General features: G+C 45.6%; 3 protein-coding genes across 5 annotated transcripts; 1 reads left to right on the top strand and 2 right to left on the bottom strand.

The window, feature by feature from the left end:
* Window positions 1-3,281: 3,281 nt before the first annotated feature.
* On the bottom strand, window positions 3,282-9,645 carry LOC123105124 (casein kinase II subunit alpha-2). Its single transcript, XM_044527123.1, has 10 exons — window positions 9,270-9,645; window positions 9,024-9,153; window positions 7,627-7,821; window positions 6,882-7,039; window positions 6,245-6,335; window positions 6,105-6,170; window positions 3,992-4,074; window positions 3,835-3,898; window positions 3,692-3,760; window positions 3,282-3,596 (listed from the first exon to the last, which is right to left on the bottom strand). Exons 1-10 carry the CDS (start codon window positions 9,590-9,592, stop codon window positions 3,537-3,539), a joined length of 1,239 nt encoding a protein of 412 aa, XP_044383058.1. The 5' UTR covers window positions 9,593-9,645; the 3' UTR covers window positions 3,282-3,536.
* Window positions 9,646-9,706: 61 nt separating this feature from the next.
* LOC123105123 (uncharacterized) lies at window positions 9,707-14,557 on the top strand. 3 transcript variants are annotated; one of them, XM_044527121.1, is made up of 7 exons: window positions 9,707-9,960; window positions 10,867-10,979; window positions 11,077-11,718; window positions 11,886-11,971; window positions 12,044-12,134; window positions 12,236-12,667; window positions 12,746-14,557. In XM_044527121.1, the coding sequence occupies exons 2-7, from the start codon at window positions 10,890-10,892 to the stop codon at window positions 14,306-14,308; spliced, it is 2,904 nt and encodes a 967-aa protein (XP_044383056.1). In that variant the 5' UTR covers window positions 9,707-9,960; window positions 10,867-10,889; the 3' UTR covers window positions 14,309-14,557. The 3 variants fall into 3 exon arrangements, with proteins under 3 accessions (XP_044383056.1, XP_044383055.1, XP_044383054.1); XM_044527120.1 differs by having other exon boundaries at window positions 10,864-10,979; XM_044527119.1 differs by having other exon boundaries at window positions 9,708-9,960; window positions 10,853-10,979.
* Window positions 14,558-16,840: 2,283 nt separating this feature from the next.
* On the bottom strand, window positions 16,841-21,544 carry LOC123105122 (QWRF motif-containing protein 2). The gene is made up of 6 exons (XM_044527118.1): window positions 20,090-21,544; window positions 18,973-19,092; window positions 18,274-18,387; window positions 18,090-18,179; window positions 17,384-17,491; window positions 16,841-17,290 (listed from the first exon to the last, which is right to left on the bottom strand). The coding sequence occupies exons 1-6, from the start codon at window positions 21,407-21,409 to the stop codon at window positions 17,225-17,227; spliced, it is 1,818 nt and encodes a 605-aa protein (XP_044383053.1). The 5' UTR covers window positions 21,410-21,544; the 3' UTR covers window positions 16,841-17,224.
* Between the last annotated feature and the right edge of the window lie 2,829 nt (window positions 21,545-24,373).

The following is a 24,373-nucleotide window of genomic DNA, read 5'->3' as shown; positions in this document are numbered from 1 at the left end:
AACAGACGACCCCAGGTGCACAAAACAAGACAATCTGGGTTGTGGCCATGGCTGGTTTGACCATCAATTCATTTTTTCCGAGACGGAGGCAAAAATATTTGTCTCGTTGATTACTTAAGCACAAAAGAGTTGCTCGGTTAATCAACAGAAAACCTGGCAAAAATCAAGCTGTCAACATCAGTTTGAACTGGAACTGGTAGTGCTGGTGCTGGTTTTGGGGGTCGCTGGTGCTGGAGGGCGCCCTGCGGCAACGAACGGCCGGCCGGAAGAGGTTGGGGACGACGGGCGACGCCGGCAGCCGTAGTTTCTCTCCCACCGGCAACAAGGAGAATGTCGGCCAAATGTTTACCGGAACGCCGATGCGGAGACAGCTATGGCATGGCGTGGTGCTGGTTGGGACGGCCCTTGTGGAAGACGACGCGGCTGGGAAGGGTGGTGGCAGCGGCAATGTCAGGGGCCGGAGGGAGGTAGAGAAAGAGAAAAGGGAGGGCATGTCTCCCCAACGGGCGGGTCAGGGCAGGACAAGGGCACGCGCCGCTCGCGTCCACGCGTGTCCGTTCGGCCGCAAACTCGGCTCAAAGTTGGGTCAGGAATTGGTCGAAAATGGACAGAAAACAGACGACGGTCCGTTTGAGGCCGCTTGTTGGAAGGCCTGCTTTGTCTGTTACCCCCAAACAGACGCGAGCGGACCATTTGGGGTCAGGCGTTGGAATTGGCCTTAGCATTCTTCTCTACTCCTTCGCAGGTAATAATCTTCTGAGTTTATAGCAAACTTCTCTCAACTCCAGGGACCTAATCTCTCTATGTGCACTAGTAAATACATTAGTCTTGCAGTGTTTCTATCTAACAATCTCCAAAACTCTCGGGACACTCAATTACACCAACACATGATTTTGAATAGGCGGTCCGTAGTCTGAACAGACGTCCCGGGTGCACAAAACAAGACAATCTGGGTTGTGGCCGTGGCTGGTTCGACCGTCAATTCTTTTCTTCTTTCTTTCCAACACGAAAGCAAAAATATTTGACTCATTGATTACTTGAGCACAGACGAGTTGCTCAGTTAATCAACAGAAAACCGGGCGAGAATGAAGCTGTCAATATCAATTTGAACTGGAACCGATGGTGCGTGGCACAAATCATCTCCGGATCAACGGAATGGATTTGAGCGGGAACCGGGAAGCACTGAAATTTAACTAATAACCTGTCACAAAACCAACCAGCAATGATCCAGGCATTCCAACCTAACTAGTGTACTGAATACGGCCGCAAAGGAAAAGGAAAGAGTCCTAGCCGGGACATGAGAGGAAGAAGACAAGAAACAAAGCTTTGGAGGCTGTAAAGCACTTGAATTGACAACACAAAGTAGTGTGAACCAGACCCTAAAACTCTACCCCTAGACGGGGGCCGGCCGGCGTCGGTCGGCCGCGGGCCACCGGCCGGGGCACACAGGACCACCATGTCGTGGCTTTACCGTACCAGGAGCAGGCACGCAACGCTGTCACACAAAGGCAACTACATGTGGTGCCGATGCCCAAATCTTGGTCTCCGTGGACGGTGTGGTGCATGAGGGCATCTTCAACACACACCCGCAAACCTTTCACAACACTCTGGAAGTCATCGAACACCCACATGTATCGGTCCCTGAGACGGTCCGGTTTCTTCTGTAAATTGAAGACAAAAAAGTGTGAGAGATTTGCGGGAGTCCGGACTCCGACACCTTCGGCCCACCCAATCTCCCCTCCCGCCCCTTCTCTTCTCCCTCCCCCCTACTTTGCATCTGCACACTCCACCTCCGCCGCCGCTGATGTTCGTCTTCGGCCGCCACAGAGGTATTGTGGACGTCCACAACTAGCACCGACGTGCCCACTCGTCGTTTCGACAGAGCTTTCCACCCTGGAGTTGTTTGTACCCAGGTTACCATGTACACTCCTCCCTTGTCAACGACCTCCATGGCGGACACCACGTCCGGCAGGTGTTCGATAAAATGCCATTGAACTTATTTTTGAATGCTCTGTCATTTCTTAGAATACGAGGGATGGTGAGTTATTTGACCATGGAGGCTGAGTTGTTGTGCTATGCGTGGCTGGCCGTATCCGCGGATTTCATAGGCAGGAGCAGAGGGGAGCCCTTATGGGAGCAAGCACATGAAAAGTTTCACGCACAAAAGCACATTGCACCCTACGACATGTACACCGTTCAGCAACGCAACGTGAGGTCATTGTCGTATCACTGGCGCGCTATCTAGGTTAGCGTCATCAAGTTTTACAACTTGGTTAGTCGGCTCAAGGCAAGGTAGCCATTGCACCCGGACATGGCGGAGATGGTAGGTTTTACTTCCTTTTGCTCAATTTGTTGATTGATTCATTTACTTAATGTTGGTCTACACATTATATGTAGCACGCACGTATTGCCGTGGTGTATCACAAGACAGAGGGACGGCCATTTACATGCACACACTGTTGCTGAAGGGGGAGTTTGTGTGAAACGACATGATCTGTTCTTGAAAAACTTGTTGGACATCCGGAATCTAGTCGAATTAGAAACATTGTTGTACTAGACTTAATTTGCATGCTATACGAATGATTTACGCTATTTTCTATCGGAATTTTGATGAATATCGGGCGTTTTCCATGAATTTCGTATAGTTAGTTAAAATTTGGTTTGAAACATATGCGATTACGGGTGGATAGCGTCTAATTATTTAAAGCTTTGTTGTCTACGAATGAATGCGGAAAAAAAAATTGTGTGTCGTCGTTGAAGATGCCCTGAGGGCACCCGTAGGACATGTGCGAGGCCATAGCATGCTGTTTGCGTTGTTTAGGACAGGGACCACGACGCAGTACGAGTCTGCATGCAACTGGCCATGGCACCGTGCGGTAGAGCACCGGCACACGCCGAGGGTCTGATGACAACGTGTCCTGTGGAAAACGTGCACGGGTACAGCTATTTCGACTCTCTTTTTTAAGCACTTCAGACGTTTAAATCTTTTATTTTCAGGAACTTCAGACGTTTAAATCGACGAGTCTGAAGCGCACTAAGTGCTGGGACACCTCGAAAATTGACCGTGCTGCAGGACATCCGATGCTTGCGCAGCAAACATACCACAAGGCACCACCAAAAAACAACCAACAATTGCAACAGGCATACATGTAAGATCAAGGAACGTGCATGTACATAGATCAGGGAACTCGTAGTGAAATAACTGAGCACCTCGCAAATCTGAGCAAAACAATGAGAATAATGATGATGCCCAAGATTTATGGGTAAAGATGTATAACCCATTACTTTTAACTGACATAGATTCTTATTGATAAAAAAATAATTCAAAGCAGTCAACAGCGAAATAAGAATTAATTCAAATAAAAAAATGACATGACAATTACATGCCGTTCAAGGCGGGTTTTTTTCCTTCTGGATAAACCATGGATGCCCCTTGATAATCGAATACACTCATTCTGTGTTAGTCTATACGTTCGACATGCTATTTCAAAATTGTCAAATATGCCAGGTTCTACACACAACAATGGTGCAAATAACTATTGAACATTCTCCCGGGTGCTTTCAGAGCCTCTTACTGGGTTGAAATAGGGATGCGCCTGCATAGCAACATTTTAAGTGTCAAACATTGTAGAAACTGTATCTCGTATTGATAAGGCAAAATGATTCTTGGATGTACGAGTGGGAAAGATACCATGGCTTCCTTTGCTGTAAGCCTTTCCTGGTGGTCATAACGAAGAAGCTTGTCTAGAAAATCAATAGCCTGCACAAGTGAAAACATGTCAATAACACATCCAATGAGTAGTGGACCAGGTTGAGTAAAGGAACGTGAGTCACCTCAGGGCTCACTAAGTGTCTGTTCCCTGAGTCAACAAATTTCTCCCATGGCTTCTTCCTGTGTCTGCAGCCATAAATATATAGTTAGATCTTGCTGTTATGTTAACTGTTCTTCTAAAAATAATTCCCCCAAGGATAATCCAAATCAATCCCTGACCTTCCAACAAGCATTTCAAGCTGCGGGTCAAGCCGAAGACCGTATTTTTCAAGGTACCGGTGGAAATCTTCTGTCCCAAGAACCTACAGCAGCACCATGTAGTGCATACATTAGTCCGTATCAAACACTATCAATTCATTCAGAAAAGTGGACTGCAGAAAGCATTGATTCTTTGGAACAAGAGAAGGGAGTATCATAATTCATCTCGCCGTTAGGCCATTGCTATGAAATAGGATTATTAAAGGTGCTGAACAACCATTTCTTTAGCGCATTGGAACAAGAGCAAACTGTTCAACTAAAACTGTGACAAAAAATTACTATAAAACTAAAAACATACTCCTCGTCGAAAAACTGTCCTCAAATGGATGATTACATATTCTGAAAGAGCATATAGACATGCCATAAACAATGCTAGACAGGCTTCCTAAAATCAGCACTAGCATATGCTGCAGTCATTTGGGCCAATCCCTTTGGATGAGCAGGGAAATCTAACTAAAGCCCTTCTTTGGGAAAACAAGCCTCGGTGATGATCAATTTATCATAATAAGTTTAGCATTCATGTTTACAAGGCAATGCATACACCACAACTGTGTATGCAATAAGATACTGTGGTACTATTTAAGCACTGTCAGCAGTGTGTTGTACTCCCTCCGTTCCTAAATATTTGTCTTTCTAGAGATTTCAACAAGTGACTACATACGGAGCCAAATGAGTGAATCTACACTCTAAAATATGTCTATGTACATCCGTATGTGCTAGTCCATTTGAAATCTCTAAAAAGACAAATATTTAGGAACGGAGGGAGTACAGGGCATGGCTATGATGGCCCAAGAGTAAGTTGCAAGGCTAAAGTTACAAAGCCATAAGATGTAGGCGTATAGCTTGAGGCAATCCCTCTTGACAATCTATTTTTTTCATGATAACTGAATCCTTGATTCCTGTGAAATGCAGAATCAGCTTGTAAACAAGCCTGATGCGTCTATTTTTCGTCTCAGTGTGAGCACATTTTTCTTAATGGTGCTCTCGGGTTATGTCCCAAGCGGTGGTTAAGGTCTTCCCTACAATTCTGCATGTTGAAGTGCATACCAGTAATCGACATGCCCATTAAGTTGAGAAAATTATGCAGTGTTTTGATTCTTGGAATCAAATAAATTGTGTTATTTGGTTAGTATTATTTGAGGTGATAGGTGGACAAAACTAGAGAGATGAGTGACACATGAATGCCATGTAGTATAGATATTAGAAGATGAGTGACATGTTGGTACATTTTCCCATAAAAACTCCATGATGCGTTGCATTATTCTCAGTCTCCCCTTTGGTGCTAACAGCACGACCCAACACAGGATGAGGCAACCGCAGAATGACAAGCAACGACAAATCCGAGAGGCGAAGGACGAGGAGGAAAACGATGTACTCCCTCCGTCCCAAAATAAGTGTCTCAACCTTAGTACAGCTTTGTACTAAAGTTAGTACAAAGTTGAGACACTTATTTTGGGACAGAGGGAGTATCATCTTCTTGTTGTTATTGTTTCATGTCTATATTCAAAGCAACTCATTCCCAACAGAACAGAGCAAAGGCATATTTGCAATGAAGTCAGAGATGAAGCCAAGAGGCAAGCAAAGGGAGGAAAAGGACACATCACCTTCTTGCGATTGTTGTATGAATATTTAGGAATTAGGAGCCATAACAAACCCGTGGAAGAGCTAGAGGCAGAACATACATAGGGAAAGGAAATGGAAAAGGATGATAATTTGTGTTCTAGCAATTGTGGTATGCCTATATAAGATCCATAACAACACAGCGACTTACCTCTAGCGATCAGGATATGACTATTTAAGATTCATAGCAACACATGCCGTGTTAGAATGTATGTAATTGTGTATAATATAGTGGATGTCGAGTCAGAGGGAAGTGCAAAATAAAAGTGGGTGTCCATAGTTTGTTCATTAAAGGTCCGCAGCAGCAATGCACGGGTACTCTGCTAGTATTTAATCAATTTACAGTTCAAACAGCTCGTGATTAAATATGTCATTTCATATATAGCGTAAGAGTAAAATGCCAGTGAGAAATACTAGAACAGAAGTCGGACGCTTTAAGAACCTGTAAACATACCTTGGTTATTTTGACTAATTGTTGGTAGTTATCCTGACCATGAAAGAAAGGGTCCACGCGGAATATCTGTTAAGAAAATCAGAATGTGTATCATTAGAAGTTAATGGAGATGATTGCCTGATCATAGACTTGCTCCTTACCATTGCAGCAAACATGCAACCAAGGCTCCACAAATCTAACGAGTAGTCATAATCGAGCAAATCCACAAGTAATTCAGGGCCCTTATAGCATCTGTCAACAGCACAGGATGCAGTAAGCCACAGATAAACAGAAGAAAAATACTCCCTCGTCCGAAAATACTTGTAGGAGAAATGGATAAAAATGGATGTATCAAGAACTAAAATACGTCTAGACACATTCATTTCTCTGAAAAGTATTTCCGGGCGGAGGGAGTAATAGAGAATATCAACCAGCAGTTGCAACTAGGCACTAATAGAAACATTGGAGACAGTTATATTGATCTTTATATATGTGGATGATACTCTAATGACATAACCTACTGTGGGTCCGTACACGACTCTTTCCAATAAGTCAGGTAGGTGAATTTAAAATTGCTATGGGCAAAGTCAAGCAGGTCCAACATAAAGGAGCTCTAGAATTCAGTCCCGCTTCATAAATCTGCTGAAGTCATACACAACAGAGGACCATAGGAGGTCCACAAGTGAATGCAATGTTAAAATTTTACATGCATAAGTGTACTTACAAAAATTAAAATACCGTTACTAGCAAGCTGAATAAGTCTAATGGCATCCAATTTTCAGAGCCTGTGGGACTAACCTTGAAGCAACTCTAACATTATATTCCATCCTGGGGTGATAGAACTCAGCGAGACCCCAATCAATAAGACGAAGCTGGCGTTTCTCATGATCAATCATGATATTGTGGGGCTTGACATCTCGATGCATGATACCCCGTGAGTGAGAAAAATCTAGTGCCTACACAAACACCTGGAAAAGGTTAAAGACCATCAAATTAAATGCTTGTTCAGTATGTTGCATCCAGTGTTGGCCACTGAAATAGTGCAAACTTCAGCAACAGAATTGCTTCGCAAAACTGTGCCAGTGACATACTGATGTGTTTGAATATTGCAAAATAGGTAGTAATATTGTAGGTCAAGTGTAGAAGTACACATTGACGTAATTCAACTTTGTCCACCCATGAGATTCTACCAACCCAAACAAAATCAAAGGAAAGAAGCTAAGTATGCTATTAACTCTCAAACAGTGTAGTTTGTAGAAAGAGATGTCACTCTTGGTCCACATAAGTACCAGTATTTTTCAAAATACAGCTACAGAACAAGGGGAGGAAGGCAGCAATTATGAAATCACACTACAGATAAAAAGAATTCATGTATTGGGAAAACATGATTAGAATGAAACAAGCCACAATACTCTACAGTTTGCCGATTATGCAATATAAATATTTTTTAAATAAGAAAACAGAAATGCACCAAGAAAAATCAATATAGAGAAGAACATATGAATATTATCCACGTCAATACTTTCCCAGTTCAGATTCTTGCCTTTAATAATTCAAATATATAGTATCTGATATCGTAATCCGACAGTGTGGGGTAGAGCACTCTGAAGTCAGTATTGTTGACATATTCAAAGATCAGACTGGGTGTCTTTGAATCATCATCTCTGACAACATCGAGTAGCTTTATAATGTTAGGTCCGCCATATAAGTTCTGAAGTATCTTTATTTCCCTCTTTATCTGCATCATCATACAAAATTCAATAAGGCTTGGTAGTAAGACACACCAGGTACATTACAAGATGCAATGACAGTACTTTGCAATGAAGCAAATAGATAACCAAACACATCAGCACAGGTGCATCATTGAACTGTATTTGGTCCTAAAGTGGGGCATATGCTAACACATTCTTAGCTCATAAGATTGTATGCCTAGAAACAACCAAGCAATTGGTAATCACTATTTCCCAAGTTAGATACAAGGGAAGAAACTTCTATATGGGAATAAGGATCAGAGCATGATCATTCAATATGCAATTAGATGGGCAATAGAGCGAAACCAGATTCAATTTTTTTTCTTCGATACCCAATTGCTAGGGTTAACACAGCATCTGAAATTAAAAATTGAACAGTAATCAAAAACTTTTACGAAGGCCTAGAACAGAGTCAAGGACAGTTGCAAGGATGACCCTGAGAAGTTCTGAGGACATGGTTCCAAGGTGGCTTAACAATGAAAGAAGGAAATAGAGATGACACATGCAAACAGCGATCTACTACAGGACAACTCTTTTGTTCGCAGTTAAAATTTTAATTTCAATTTTCTTGTCTTCTGATGCTGCTCACCAGTGACCAATGAGAACCCCCAGACTTAGCTTGCTGACTCACGCCGGACGCAGTGGTTGTTGACGCATCCCCATCCAGCCTATGCACACAATAGCTCATTGGCCCATGAACACGTAAGAAGGAGGGAGGGGGGATGGGGTAGAGGGCCCTCACCTACAAGGAGCCCTTCACCAAAACCAGATGTGAGATTGGGAAGTGGAGGGAAGGGGAGAATAGGAGGTTTGCTACTGTGGCACGCCATTAAAGGCTGATGGGGGAAATGGTGCATGGGGGCTCTCAGAACTTGACATCTCTAATTTCTCACCGTTTCAATCGCATCTGTTGTTTTCGCATGGATAAAATCCAAACCAAATATCTGCTTCATGTGAAATTGTTCTAACACACACGATAACATAATAGTTCCACAACCTCCTGAATCATTACCAAATCACATCGACCAATGCTAAGATGTACTCCTAAAACAATTTGTACGAAGTTAAGTTTGCACTATCCAACAAAAGATTGTAGCGCTCTGGCCTTCTTCGGATTTAGCATCCAATAACCTATCAATAGAAACACAACAGACACAGCAGCATTGCAGACATGAAGATGAAGGCATACCTTCTTCTTCCTCACGGGCTTGAGGATCTTGATGACGCACCTCTCTTCGCTCCTGGTCCGTAATCCCTCGAACACCTCGCTGTACTTGCCCTTGCCCACCTTCCGCAGCACCTCGTACCCATCCTGCTCCCTGCACGCAACGCAAGCAAGCAAAGCACGCCCGCAGAGGGGCAGCCAGCGTCAGAGCGCGAACCCTAGCCAACAGCAAATCTGGAGTGTCACGCACGGGCTCCCGCGCCTCCTTACCCCCACTCGATGTCGAGCGCCTCGTAGTCCCAGTACTCCTTGGGCCGCTGGGAGTTGGCGTCGGCGTAGACGCGCGCGATGGGGGTGGCCCCCGCGGGGTGGCGCGTGGCGCGGCCGATGGGCGGCATGGGGCGCGGCGACTCGGCGGCGGCCGCGGCGTAGGCGGTGGGCGAGTGGCGGCGGCGGTGGTGGTGGCCGTGGGAGTGCCGCGGGGCCGCGGTGGAGAGGAGGCAGAGCAGGAGCCGGTGGGGCGTCGCGGCGGCGGCGGCGGCGGAGGAGGGGGAGAGCGGGTGGAGGCGGCTGCGCAGGGCGCACCAGGCCATGTAGCAGTTACTTGACGGCGCGACAGGATGTGGACTGCTCACGCCTCACCCTGCCGCGGACGCGGAGCGTGAGAGAGCAGCGCGCCGCACGGCACGGGACAGGGACGGGGGAGCCCATGAAAGCCCAGCCCGCGAGGCCTGCGTACGTTAGTGGGCCTCTCGGTCCAGCCCGAGGCAGTCTTACGACCTTACCCGGAGCCGGAGCCGGAGCCGGAGGGCAACACGCCGCCGGCTACGCCCCCAACCCGCTACACGCCGCCGGCTTCGCCTCCCCTACGACTTACGCTGGCGAGCGCGCGCAAGCTGCCATGGACGCCGGCTGGGGAGCTTAGCGGGAACCTCGGCGGCGCAACGCCTCCCGAGCGCAGGTCAAACCCTAGCTCTAATGCCCCCATTTTCTTGCAATGCAGCTGTGTACGCTGTGCGCAATGCATTGCTGCATTTCCGTGTGCGTCTCGGCCATTTCTGTGAGGCTGGGGCAAAAACCAGGAAGCTTTTGAGATGGTGTAGTATACTTGAGATGCAGAGTGTAGATTCTACCAGTGCTCAGAAATCCTTGGAACTTTGGCACGGCCGTTAAAGTTCTTGTCACCGGAGCTTGATGGTTAAGCATGTGTTTCAGATGCACGGTGATCTGTGTTCCCCTAACCTGGCCTAGCATCTACTCAGCATACGAATGTTGTCACTCTTGCATTTCTTGCCTATGGAGTGCCTGGTAATATTGTACCTCGCTACCTTTTTTTTTTTTGAGAAAATGTGTACCTGACTACCTATGAGTGAATTGCATTTTCTTTTACCCCCGCCTCCAACAAAACTGGTCCACTCCCGTGGCTGTTGTCTGGGGTGACACATTTGAGGCATAAAAAAAAAGGGCAGCCCGGTGCATGTAGCTCCCGCTTGCGCAGGGTCCGACCACATTGGAGGCATAAGATAAAAGTAAATTGATTCAAAATCAATTTTGGAATTCAAAAATATTTAATTAAAAAATCTAGTATGATGGATAATTTTCTGAAACTTTACGGAGAAGAAAGGACTAGAACTGGAAGTAAAATCAGTACTAAACATAATAATCAAATGGTTCCAGAGTGTGTATTTTGGTATTTAGGTTATAAAACCTGGAAGAATATTCACTGCCACTCATGTCATTTTAGAAGGTAAAAAGGGGAATTTTAGCAAAAAAAACTATACTGCATTTATCAGTTTATGAACTGATATGCTGTCTTGTGTTGGTCATTACTCATTACCGTCCTTCTTTGTTAGGCATATTACAGCAGCTACTATTCTCTGCTGGCTGTAAATGGAGCAGAACCTGGATCCTGGTCCTGTTGATAAATCTGTTCTTGTAGAGCAGGAGCTTCATAAATCTGAAGCTATATCTGTTGGGAAGGTAACAGTTTAGAGGTTTTCCTTACGTTTTTCTGTAAAGATACTCCAGTAAGGTATTGACCCTCTTCTGCTGTTGCTCACTTGGGCTAAAAATGCAGGTGTACAAACCTATTAGGTTTATCGAACATGGCACAAGACTTAACCAATGGGAAGTGAAGCATGAGGGAATGCTTGCAATATTGCAGCGAGCTGGATTTTACCACCTGTGTTTCTTGAAGAGGGTTCAGTTGGACCATGCTTTGTTAAATGCTTTGGTCGAAAGGTGGCGGCGTGAAACACAGACCTTCCACTTGCGGTTTGGAGAGATGGCTGTCCTCTTGAAGGATGTGGCCATTCTTACTGGACTTCGCGTAGATGGTACTCCTGTGACTGGCGCAACAGGCTGTCATTGGGAACAATTGTGTTTAGAGCTACTAGGCCAAGAACCTCCACAGATAAAAGGTGGTTCTATCAACATTGCATGGTTGTATGACACTTTCAGTAACTTGCCAGAGGGAGCTAATCAGTCAGAAATAGAGCATGCTACACGGGCCTACATAATGTACCAAATTGGCTGCAGTTTATTTCCTGACCCGAGTGGGACTCGAGTGCACTTAAGATACTTGGCACTGCTTCGTGATTTTGATGCCTCAGGGGAGATGGCTTGGGGGGCTGCTGTTCTTGCTCACCTCTACAGAGAACTTGGAAAGGCTAGCATGAAGGGCAAGGCTAACTGTTGTGCTTTTCTCACTCTTCTTCAGGTACTACCTCCGGTCCGCTTTAATTTTCGTGGAGGAACTGCTGCGATAGTACAAAGTCGTGTACAGCTTGCGACAATTATTTCGGATCAGAGGAGTGGTATATTTCCCCAGCCATGCAGTACCTTTTCTTAGTACAGCAACTAATGGCAAATCAATACACATTGCAGATATGGGCATGGGAGCATATCCAGATAGGCCGTCCTGAAAGACTGGAGAATAAATCTCTAAACGGCGATCAGCCCCTTGGATGCAGGTTTGTGTTGTATGTCATTCCTTTTGTTTTGCTTTATTTTATTCCTGGAAATGAACATCATTTTATAATCAGATGGGACGTACCCTTCAAGAACCGTGAAAATGTCCGATCCATAGACCAGGAATTTTACAGGCATGGGCTTGATACTATAACAGATTGTCAGGTATGAATGTAGGACTTCTCATAACTGCAAAATAGTACATCTTATCCACGTGCACACTATAAGCAGCACAGTGCTACAGCTCATCTTTGCATTTTCTCTAGATAACATGGGACCCGTACAAACCAAGTCTGATCGATGGCCTGCCTGCGCTATGCACACTTGGATCTGCAGTTTGGCAATCAAGAACTCCATTAATCTGCTTCCAAATAGTGGAAATGCATGTGCCTGATCGTGTCTTACTACAATTCGGAATGATGCAGCACATTCCAGACCCAGTTGAGGCAGTTGAGCGTGTTACAATGCAGGGAAAAACAGATGAGGATTGGTCTACCTACCATGAGAAGTACATTAAGCAATGGGATAACAGGCTCCATTCAGTCGCTGGCCTGCACAATGCCGTGAATTCAGATCCTACTCATGCAAGGAATTGTTACTTAGAGTGGTACTGGCAGATCACGCGTCGATGGATCTCCACTCCAGTAGAGTGTCCGTTTATATCGTATCAGTTATCTGGGCACAGCGAGAAAGCTCTGGTAAGAATTTTAGAATGATATTTGTCATCTTCCTGTCTGTATTATATGTCTTTGACATGTGTATTTGACCATGAACAGGTTGATCTGGTAAGTACGGTGCAGGGGCGAATTAGAGCGTTGTTATCAGGTGAAATCGACGGGGAGAGGGTCAAAGAATCACTTAACGATATCGATATGTATATTACTTCTGAAATGGAGAAATCACAGTTTGCTACCACAGCATGTGCTGATGAAACAGGCTGCTTAAACTACACGAATCAACATATGGTTCTGCCCTCAACTCTGCTGCAGGTTATGCAAATTGTTGTTCCAACTGAAATGAGAAACGGGAGTGTTGAATCAGCGACGACCTGTTCAGCTTCTGTGGATTTTGCTCAAGCTACTGTTACAAAGCTGGAACAAGTCACTGGTGATTGCATGGAGCGAAATTCCATGCTACAATTGGACCAAACGAGGGAAATTCAACCTGCAGGAGGAACAGCTGTAGGGCCTTGTCCTACACGAGATGACACTAGCAACTGGAGCGAGGATGTGCATCATCATCAGAAAGAAGATCCTCTTTCTGCGTCCACGACAGAAGTCAATCTGCGGGACATAATGAGCACACCGGTAGAGGATGCTGTGACTGAGATTATGAATACGTCTCCTAAGGATGTTACGCTGGAGGAGACTTCAGATGCAGAAATGAAGAATGGAGAAGGCCATCCGCTAACTTCCTATGTTCTCATTGAGACTGTGGACGCGCAGGAGGATGTTGAGCCTATGGATAACAATAGGATCCGCAAGAAGGTTGATCATGAACCACAGGAGTGTGTTCATGCACCTGTGATTAACAGTGCAGATGAGGAGATTGTTCGTGCATTCAGGAAAGACAATTGCATGGACGCCACTCATGTTGATCCTGACAGCGTTGCAGGTCAGGAAACTGTGAGCAAATCATCGGATGGTCCAGAATCTTACAAGATATTGGGCGTACCTTCACATGATGATCAACTGCAAAAGGTCACTAGTGCATCTGGGAAGGATGATATAGTTGATGACGTTGTGGGCATGAGAACAGGCAATAGTACAGGTCAGGGGGCGATTGGTGGACCTTTCAATGCCACTGGACTTGGAGAGAACTTGAATGCTTCTGAGGATAAGCCAAGTTCAATGCAAGAAGATGCTGGACCTCCATCAGGTTCTGAACAGGAAGAACCTGCTGCTGCTGCTGCAGTGCCAGGGTGCGGTGAGGACCATGTTGTTGATGCAGCGCAAAACCTTATCTTGCAAGCGGATGTTGATGACCAAATTGGGAACAACGCTTTGGGCCCTGCAGTCTTGCATAAAAGTGCTGTGCATATCACTAGCGTTGGAGAGAACCGTTCTAGTTCATTCACTGTCGAAGCAACCGATACACTTGAAAAGGAGACGTCTACCGGTGATGGGTATCCTGATGAGTATAAACTATCTAGTAAAAGGAGGAAAGTGGCGGCTTCTTGGCATGAAAATGCGGATGCCCCAGATACTAAAATAGAGGGAAATGCGAAAACTGATGAGCAAACTTGCCAGTATGTTAGAACTGGCAGCGCCCAAGCCCAGATGATTGCATTCACAAGAAGGAAAACAAATAAGGCAGAAGTAATGCAGTCTTCTCCCTGACTCCTGATCCTCTCATCTACTCTCCGTAAAGAAATATAAGAGCGTTTTTAGATCACTAGTGATCTAAACACTCTTACATTTCTTTACAGAGGGAGTGTTTTATTAAGCAATAGTATTTTTTTAGGGCTGGTTTTCCTTATGTATGTTGTTGTATGGAGGATGGGCATACTGGGATATGAAAAATTGTTTGTTGCCAACTTTGTAGAAGTGGATATGAAAAATCTTTGCTTACATGTTTTTAGGACTGTATTTCTGTGTTTTCCGGTCCTCTGCTTTGTAGCATACTACATTTCTGTGGTTTTAGAACCTTGTGAGCCAAAAAGGCTTCCTCATGCTTGCCATTTAATTTCCCATTTGGTATTAGAAACCATGCACCTTTTGCTCCCCGCTCCTGATATAATGACCCTAAACTTCAACACCAGGAGGAGCCACTAGTTCCAGATCACTCACGTGCAGGTGCGGAGGAGACAAGAGAGCGAGGGAGACGTTGTAGCCTGAGCAAGACACGCCAGCTAACCCCAAATCACAAGGATTTTCCACCCCTGGCCGGTGGCGGTGGTGATAGCTATAGCAAAGCTCCTTCCGTTGGTGTCGGTCGTGCCGTGCTCCCCTCCTCTCCTCTCTGCTGCATCGACTGACGCCGTCCTTGGGCCGGCACGGCACTCGTCACGGTCCCTCCCTGGCGCCGGCGAAGCTTCCGCTGCCAGCCGCTGATGTGACCGTGCGTGCTGCCTGCGTGGCCGACCCAACGGCATGGGATGCCAGGGGAGAAATCTTCTCAGGTGGGCACGGCAGGCGCTGTCCCCAGCCTTCCCCTCACTCCTGCCCGTGAGCGCAATCACGCGCTCGAGTGCTGCATTTATGCCGCTCCGGGACATAAATGTTGCCCATCTCTCTCTCTCTCTCTGGCCTTCAGGGCAGGTGTTTGGCACACCTGATTAGCACTGTGTGCATCGTCCCATTTTGTTGCAGCTCATCTTGGTCATAAACATGGTAGGGGGCATCTCCAAAGCGGACCTTAAACCGCCTACTTCCATCTCGACGTGTTTTGCCATCTAATGTGGTCCTGTGTCGATGACGTGTTTCTTTTTTGCAAATTGGAAGCAAACTGGGGGGGGGGGGGGGGGGGGGCTTTGTGGGAGTGCGAACAACAATCGCGTCGGACTCCGACACCTTGGGCTCATTTGAATCCCCCTCCTGGTCTCATTCTCTTACTTCGTCCCTGCTCCCCTTTGCTTTGCATCCGCACCCTCCGCCGCCGCCGTTGTACCTCTCCGGTCGCCATCCAGAAATTGCCAGACGTCCGTAACCACCACCCATGCGGTCGTCCACCCAGAATCCGTCTGCAGCCAGGTGCCCTTCGCCCCTTGACGACTGACATGGTGGATACCACGCTTGTCAGATGTTCGGTCACATGCCATTGAGCTTATTTTCAAACTTCATGTTGTTTTTTAGAGTACGAAGGATGGTAGGGTACTCGAGCATGAAGGATGAGTTGTTGTACGATGTGTGGTTGGCAATATCCGCAGATTTTTCGTATGCAGAAGAAGGGGGGCTCTTCTAGCAGCGCGTGCATGATTCATTGCACGAGAAAGCACATTGCGCCCTACGACATGCACATCATCCATGAACGCAATGTGAAGTCGTTAGCGTATCGATGGTACACCATCCAGACCATCGTTGTCAAGTTTTGTAAAGCAGTTGATCAGCTAGAGGCAATGTGGCCATTGTGCGCGGCAGACGTGGAGATCGTAAGTTTTGCTTCTTCTTGCTCAACTTGTTAATTGATTCATTCATTCACTCAATGTTGCTCTACTCAATGTGTAGCATGTACTCGCTACCATGATGTACCACAGGTTAGAGGGTAGACCATTTATGCACATACGTTGTTGGATAAAGCTCAAGGGGCAGTATGTGTGGGACAACATGGCTTGTTCATGAAAAACTTGTTGAGCATCCGGTTAATGTTGTTGAATTTGAACTATTTCTCGTGAATTTGAACTATTGTTGTACTAGACTTATTTGCATGCTGTTTCACATTACAGCGCAAGATTGCTCAAAGACTGTCTCCAACTTGTGAATGTTGATACTTACTCATGGTACCTCTTGAGATCCATCAAAGATTGGTGGGTGGACCTTTCAGACAAATGAGTCCCCAATAGGAAGGTGATGACCTCACTCACCATTCTCGTTGCCTGGACCGTTTGAAACAAGAAACGAGAGGAATGCACGCGTGTTCCATCAGAAGAGTGAAACGAGAGGAATGCACGCGTGTTCCATCAAAATTCCATCAAAAGAGTGCTCCGCCGCGTCCTCCTCGCCAGTGTCAAGAAGTCAAGCTATGGTTCACCGTGGGTGCTAAAAATTGGGTCAAATGATGTCGCAAGAGTAGTGAATCTTTGTTGCTCGGGGTGTTGTAGCACTCCATTCCTCTTCTTAACTGATGAATGAGGCAAATCGTTTGCCTCCTGTTAAAAAAAAACAAGATTCGGCTACGAAGCAAACATGGTACTCCGTACTATACAAGAGAACTGAGTACCAGTGGAGGATTATATTGCATTTGCCATGGCGCGGACGGTCATCTGATAAACAGGAAACCAATCTAAAACTAGCTACTATTAGACCTAATTGCTCATCTAATAAGACCAACAAAAGAAAGAAAGGAACTACAACTATATATACATGTTGGCCCCTACATTTGTTCTGCACCACTGCATATTCAACTTAGCCAATCAGAACCTAGCCAACCACCACCATGACAAGAGCACCGGAACTTCATAGACCGCATCGATCATCGACCGACCGAGGTAACTTCCTCGAAAGTCATACCGCTCAGCGGGCAACCCGAGCAAGCCATCAGATATAGCAGCTCCACCTGCGTAGGCTCTTCGGTTAGTGAGTTAAGCCTAGTGTCAGCTACGAGTGCTTGAGCCTCCTGTGAGTTGTCTGTACTCGCTGCCCTTGCAGGCTACAGTACTTGACCTGTTTTTATCATAGTTGAGAGGTACAGATTAGAAGTGCTCTATAATCGTTGCATATAAAATGAAACAGAACCGAGCAGATTGTACTACTTACGTGCATTGATGCGAGTGTGGACAGCAGTTCCCTGGACTGGTCCATTAGAGACCGCTCTTGTGTGGCGATTCTGGCAAGATCAGACACCAAAATACTTGTCCCAGATAGCTGCAGGATGACATGAATTAAGCCAAATTAAACTATTAATCTATGAAGCACCACATAACAAATATTGCACCGAACACTATCAGAACTAGTTCTATGATCTCTATACTCTAGTTAATATGAAATCCTTCAAGCGTGTTTACATGCACCACCATACAAGCTGCAAGAAAGAATTGACTGTACAATGGTGCTAATGTTTGTTAATAAGATGCTTGCAGCTGCAAAGTGGCATGAATATGTAAACCTCTTCATGTAGCTCAACTAGAAAACAAGCCAAAGCGAATGTGCATAGTCCTACGGCTGGACCCTCAGAGAAGGGACAAAGTTAAGTAAGATATCTTGCACTATTCCAAAGCTTGTAGGGCTATCAAAGACGATATGATCTGGGAGATGGTTGGCCAGAATCAGCCTAATCGACACAAACAAATTGACACCTGATACACTCAGCCAATCCAACCATCCATTCCGGATCAAAGACTTGTAAAACTTTTAATGTATCAAGTATATTTTGTAGGCATTACGCTCATTCTTGCAAGGAAATGCAGTGGTAGACAAGCAACTGGTAAAAAGGAATAAGATGACAATGTGAAGCAAACAGTACCTTAGCCAGCAACGAACATATTGAACTTCCTATTGTTTGCATGATATCAATTGCAGATCCAACAGCATTTTTTACATCTTGGATATCGGCCTGCAGCTCAGGAGGTAGCAAATAAGGTCTGAGATTTAATCAACATAAGAGATACACATGACAATAAGTTAGCAAGATGGCACGCTATTCCGACCTTTGCTCCATCGACAGGAAGGCACAGAATGGTGGCAGTTAGAGCTTCCACAATTCCAGATATTGAATCTGCATACTCCATCTCTAGTGAAGACCACTCCTCCAAATATGGCATCTATGTCAATTGAATTCAATCAGATTTCCAGAGTTATGCAAATTTATAACGAACTTCGATGCAAAAGGATATTGTTCTAGTATATAAAATGACCTGATGGCTGTGCTGACCTAACTAATTGATACCTCTATCACTTTATTAAGTCAAAGCTAATATGGATGATTGTTAAGCAGTTATGAGTTCTGTATATTTATCTAATATCCCACTGCAGAAGTTACATACTGATCTTGTTCCCATCTCAACTTCATAGTTATGCATAAGAAAGGACCGTGTGCGATTTACTTAATAGAGGAAATAAGTAACAAAATGGCTCAGTTTGCTATTAATTATCCCAATCACTATACGAACGAAAAAAACATATTAGTGGATCAATTGTACAAACTGCAAAGACTGGAAATCATTCAAATCAGTAATTCAGTATTCAAATTATCAAGTTTACAGCTAGTTGACCCTACAGTTCTTTCATGCACTTCTTGTCCTGTTGGCAAAATAGTCTCTTGCTAACTATGCCCGGCAGGAAAATACACCGCATATTTCAAAATAATGCGAAAATATCATGGGTACCAAAATTTAAGAAGTTCTTACCTGTCCCTTTAGAACCGTCATGAGTTTCCAATTGTTTCGGAATAATTGTAGCTGTAACCTTTTAAGAGCAACAGATTTGCGCATGCTTAGGGTAGTAATCCATGCATCACATAGGTCTTTCTGGTAAAAGAAAAGTAGAAATGTCAGCAAAGGAACAAACAAAAAAAAGTAGTAGCAGAAATGGCAACATTTGACTGCTAAAGTCATCTGGCCAAAATGAATCCTTTCCTTATTTCTAAATGTAGGTTTTATTAGGATATCTATTTCGCGACTTCAGTTAAGCACTAAGATAATAAAGTTCACAGAATTCTACTAGTTCATGTATGAATGCACAGTTCAAACTTCAATTCTTAAATCATCGTAATTTCAGCATTAGATATGATATTCCATCTGTTTTGAAATATAGTGTGCATTTTGACTGTCCAAATCTATGCTTTGGCCAACAATTAATCCAGTAGCAAGTAGGTTTTGTTACACAAAATTGATACCATTGTATTTGTATTCAAAAGGATTCCTTATCATTGCAAGAAACAGAGGGAGAACACCTTGAGAAGTTTAAATATATTAATACTTTTTTTCTTTATGGCTCCAACATACAGAAAGGATTTTAAAAGCTCTGTCAGTTCTTTCTTTTATCGTGTCACTATCCTACATATTTGGTACGCGGACTATTTTTCAGCTGAATAAGATCTGGTAGCATGATTGAATTTTATTTACAATTACACATAAATAGACCGGTTACCTTTAGCGTGAAAGCTGATCCCAGTAAAAAAATGCAGATTATGCACTACGTTATAAGCTATTGCATGAAAAATGCATGGGAGTTACACTAATATTTACATGGAATCAACTCCTGCTATAAGAGAACTGTAAGTGTGTTGCCATAAAGTTTCGTAAGCCAGCTGTTCAGACTTGGTTGTTTTTTACACACTAAATATAAGTGGCATTATATGAGGTAAAATTTAAAGTCTTGAGCTATTATCATATATAGACATGAATATCACCAACTTCTATTTCTGGATGTTTGACAAGGAGAAAAGAATATGGCAATAATATTTAACACTGATTAGACATTTGGTATACCCACAATTTATGATTTGTTAACAGACACACTCACCTCTGCAGTCATCTTCTGTGAAGCAAGTGTGGCATCAGCCTGCGCATTTACACACCGCCACTGCAAATGTCTATTGCACAAGATTCTCAATAGGTGCTCCCCATCAACCTTACTACCCCCAACCCACCTCCTACCGTAACCAGACGAATTTCTTCCCTGCTGATCCCACGTTGACGCACTCGTCCCCATGGAGTTCCTTGGGCGGGATGGACTTGACATTCTCCTCGATGAATTGCCCACAAGCTTACTTGGTGAAGACTGCCTAACTGGTCTGTTGAGTGGAGACGAAACAAACCCATTCAACAGCGACTTCTTCACCGGCGCTGATCTTGGTGACAATGCCAATCCAGAATTATTATGTGTCACGTAGGGTGTGCCTGGGTCTGCAAAGCGATGCATCCTGCTGCCAGCAGCATCATGCAAGAAGCGTGCAGGCACACTCATCCCCTTTGTTGATGGGCGTGCTCTGTGAGCAACGCCATTGCCGGCATCCTGGGACTCGGAATTGCTCCCTGATGACAAGCTCTCAGTGTCCGACGACATCAAGTAGTCCCCGCTGTCAAACGAGGTGCGGCGCACCCCGTCGTCGAACGCCATGGACTGCCGCAGCGATCTGACAGCGGCCAGGACAGCAGCGCCCTTCTTGTCCAAGGAGCAGTCGAGGCTCTTGGTGAGCGGGTTCCCCTCGAACCCGTGTGCCGACATTGGCCACCTCTGGTGGGTATGGCCCCCTTCGGACCCCTTGGCCCTCTCCGGCACCGCGCCCGCAGCAGGCCGCCTCCTCTCCGGCGTGGTGGAAGCCACCGGCGGCGCCGCGGGCCGGCGCACCGGCGAGGGGGACATGGCCGGCTTGGCCTTGCTGGTCTCGAGGAAGTAGGAGCGGCCCTGGAAGGCGACGGAGAGGCTCCTGGTGGTGGTGGTGGTGGCCCCGTTGGGCCCCGCGGCGTCGGCGGCGGCGGCATTGCCCCCCGCGGGGCGCGGGCGGTCGACGGACGAGGAGCGCCTGGGCAGCGGCGACGCGAAGCGGCGGGAGGGCGTGGCGGCCGAGGTGGAGGTGGAGTTGGAGGAGGTGGTGGTGGTGGTGGTGGATGTGGATGTGGAGGTGGAGGTGGATGTGGAGGTGGAGGTGGAGGTGGACTTGGAGGAGGGCGCGAGGAGGTAGCGGGAGGGGACGGCCTTGGGGCGGGGCCTGGCGGCCCGGGCGTCGGCATTGGCGTTGGTGGATTTGGACGGGGAGAGCGCGGAGGCGGCGCGGCGGCGGTGCGGCGACGGCGAGGGGTTGGGCCGGGGCGCGGCGGCCGCGGCCCCGGCGGCCACCATGGCGGCGGGATCTCGCGGAATCTCGGCGCGGGGCCTGGCGTGGGGTTTGGGGTTTCAAGATGGGGGGGAGGAGCAGCAGCGGCAGCGTCCGGGGCGAAGCGCTTCCAGGGAGTGAACTCGTGATGAGGCCGATTGAAACGGGGGAGGCGAGGCGAGGGGTAAAGGGCGAAAAGCGGAAAGTGGCGGGGGTGGGGCGGGATAAAGGGCGTGGTGGTGGGTACGGGCCGGGGCGGGGCGGGCGTGACGGCGGTGATGGGCAATTGGGCAGTGGCCATTGGCGCGTTGCCGGCGCCGGCGGCGTCAATCCGTTCCGTCCCCGCCTCTTCCTTTCCTTTCGACGGGGTTTGTATGCATGTGTACGTAGTACTACGTATGTGTTATCCACCGCATGGCGTGCAGTATAACGGAATCCTACGCTCATTTTGTCATTTTTCATTTTTGGACTATGTTTGTTTTGTCTTTGGTCACTGTGAAACGGCCTATGGAACTATGTTTGGTCATATACGTACACACGAAACATTGGTAGATCTAGGATGCAATAAATAAATAAAAGTGTTAATTTTATAATTTTCTCGCTCAATCAGAATTACCTTGAGAGAGAGAGAGAGAGATGTGGTTTGATCGCCGATTCTTTTAGAGGTTGAAAAGGCTAGCCTGGACACAAAGTTTCTTTTTTTGTGTGTGGGTTGGACACAAAGTTTCTGGTCCCGTGCTAACATGAACCCGGGTGAACAGTAAATATCGATGAGTGTTTCACCTTTTTCGTAAAATTCCATTATGGGGTAACATTTGTAGAGGTCTGGAAGAAAACAGAATCGATGCTCCAAAAAAGACTATTTTGTAAAAGCATTTTGAAGCATCGATTTTGTTTTGTTACCCACACCTTCATGAATGTCATTTTGTCATGATATTTTGCATCAGATGAAACACACATCAACGTTTGTTACCAAATTTTTTTAGAATTGTTGTAATAAAACTAGTAATCCCCCCCCCCCCAAAACCCAAAAAAGGAGAAGAGATAACATGGCTCTGTTTTTTTGTCATGTCCGATGAGGCACAGGGCAGAGGGTTAAAGGAGTAGGGCCTCTTTTTAATATGAAGGCAATTGATTAGAGTGGCATGTCCACTTGGATCTTATCGAATCTAAAAACTGCGGGATTTTAGGTGAAACAATGTTTGCTAACATAGGGAAAACGGAATTCTATCAACAATTTTTGAGTGGGTGCAGTTTTCTTCACAAATAGAGTGCAGATGAATCCTAAGAAAAAATTCCTAACAATGGCAATTCTATGAATCAAATGATCAATGCAGGAAAAATCTCAATGAACTAAATCATATGAAATTCCTTTGAAACAAAGGAGACCTTACGGTTTGGGCAGTGGTGCTCTTACCATCGTTAAGGGGACATAGAAGAATGGCCTTAGCCGACAGAACATTGGCATTAGAGGCTCACATAGGTTATGATTAGGAAGGGACGATCGAGGAAGGAGTTGGATGGAAGAGGCGCATCGACGAGGCCAAGATGACTGGGAGGGGCATCATCACCGAGCACTTTGGGAGCAAATAAAGCGGCGTGTTTGCGGCTCGTTTTGGGGATGGTAGTGCTTGTTGGATGGTTCATGGTCCTCGATGTATTTTTTATTATGCTTGAGATATTTTATACTTATGATGATCCAGAACCTTTATACTAATAGTTTCGGGTGTTTTCGCAAAAGTAGAAACGGCAACTTGGTTATAGGTTAGACTGATAAAGAAAGATTAAAAATGCATTTAGCTATTGATAAAAACAGTGTTGACCTTAATAAAAGATAGATGGAAAGAATTGACCTTTGACCATGAAAAACAATTAGCTCTAAACCGATAATTCCTATCAAGTTGGTACGCAAGTGAGAGTTTACATGATTTCGAATGAATCATATGGTTTTCATAGGTACACAAAATTATGATACCCAACTTTACATTATGTTAACCATCTGGAAATAAAAAATTAAAAACTTTCTTAAAAAAACTACTCCCTCTGATCAAAATTAATTGGCACATACTTAATACAACTTCAGTATAAAGTTGTACTAAACGTGCGTCAATTAACAAAGTTGTACTCTCTCCGTCCCAAAATAAGTGTCTCAATTTTGTACTAGATCTAGTATAAATTTGTAGTAAGCTTAAGACACTTATTTTAGGACGGAGGGAGTATTAAATATGCGTCAATTAATTTGGATCAGAGATAGTATAATTAAAAAGAAATTTAAAAAATGGCCTGGCGAACAGAAAAACCATGAATGCACACATCTCGTATCAAGTGGTTTAGCTTGTTTATTTTGAAATTTCAGAATCAATTGTGCTACGATCTGATTTCTTAAACATGGCGTCGACGTTTGCACGTCCAAGTGAAGTGCATGCTCGAGTGTACCAAACGTTCTCCTCTTGACGAGTGAAGTCTGAAATAAACCTTATGAGTGTAGACGCCGTCGCAAATGAACCCCCACGTTCAAATCCCGGAAGTCCGTACCCCAACCTCTCTGATCCCGGTCGTTTTGAGGCTTCTGTGCGTATCCAAACGCCGGGATTCGTACGTGGCGCAGGAAATAGTGGGAACTGGCTGAGTCAGCTTCTGTAGGTGGGGTCTTAGGCTAAAACCTGGTCGAGCCGGACCAAGTCGCTCGCTCTCCCTCGTCTTCCACTTGCCTCTTCCTCTCCCTCGACGCCTCGGCTCCTCCTCCTCCACGGCGGCGACGGCGACGAGCGGATGATCGCGGCGGCCGGCGACAACCACACCGACAGAAAGAAGCAAGGTACGTCCGGTCTATCTCCCCTCTGTATTTACAGGTTTTTTCTTCCTTTCTGGATCGGTTAGGTTTAGGGTTTTTGAAGGGTGAAGCCATGGAAATTTGGGGCCCTAATCGGTCGATTTGCTGGTGATTTATGTAGTAATCATTTTGCCCATCTTGCAATGTAGGTTCTTTC

The sequence above is a fragment of the Triticum aestivum genome, chromosome 5A (assembly GCF_018294505.1).
Source record: "Triticum aestivum cultivar Chinese Spring chromosome 5A, IWGSC CS RefSeq v2.1, whole genome shotgun sequence".
NCBI classification, from domain to species: Eukaryota; Viridiplantae; Streptophyta; class Magnoliopsida; order Poales; family Poaceae; genus Triticum; species Triticum aestivum.
The sequence above is the reverse complement of the archived record's forward strand: the minus strand, read 5'-3'. Positions and strand labels throughout refer to the sequence as shown.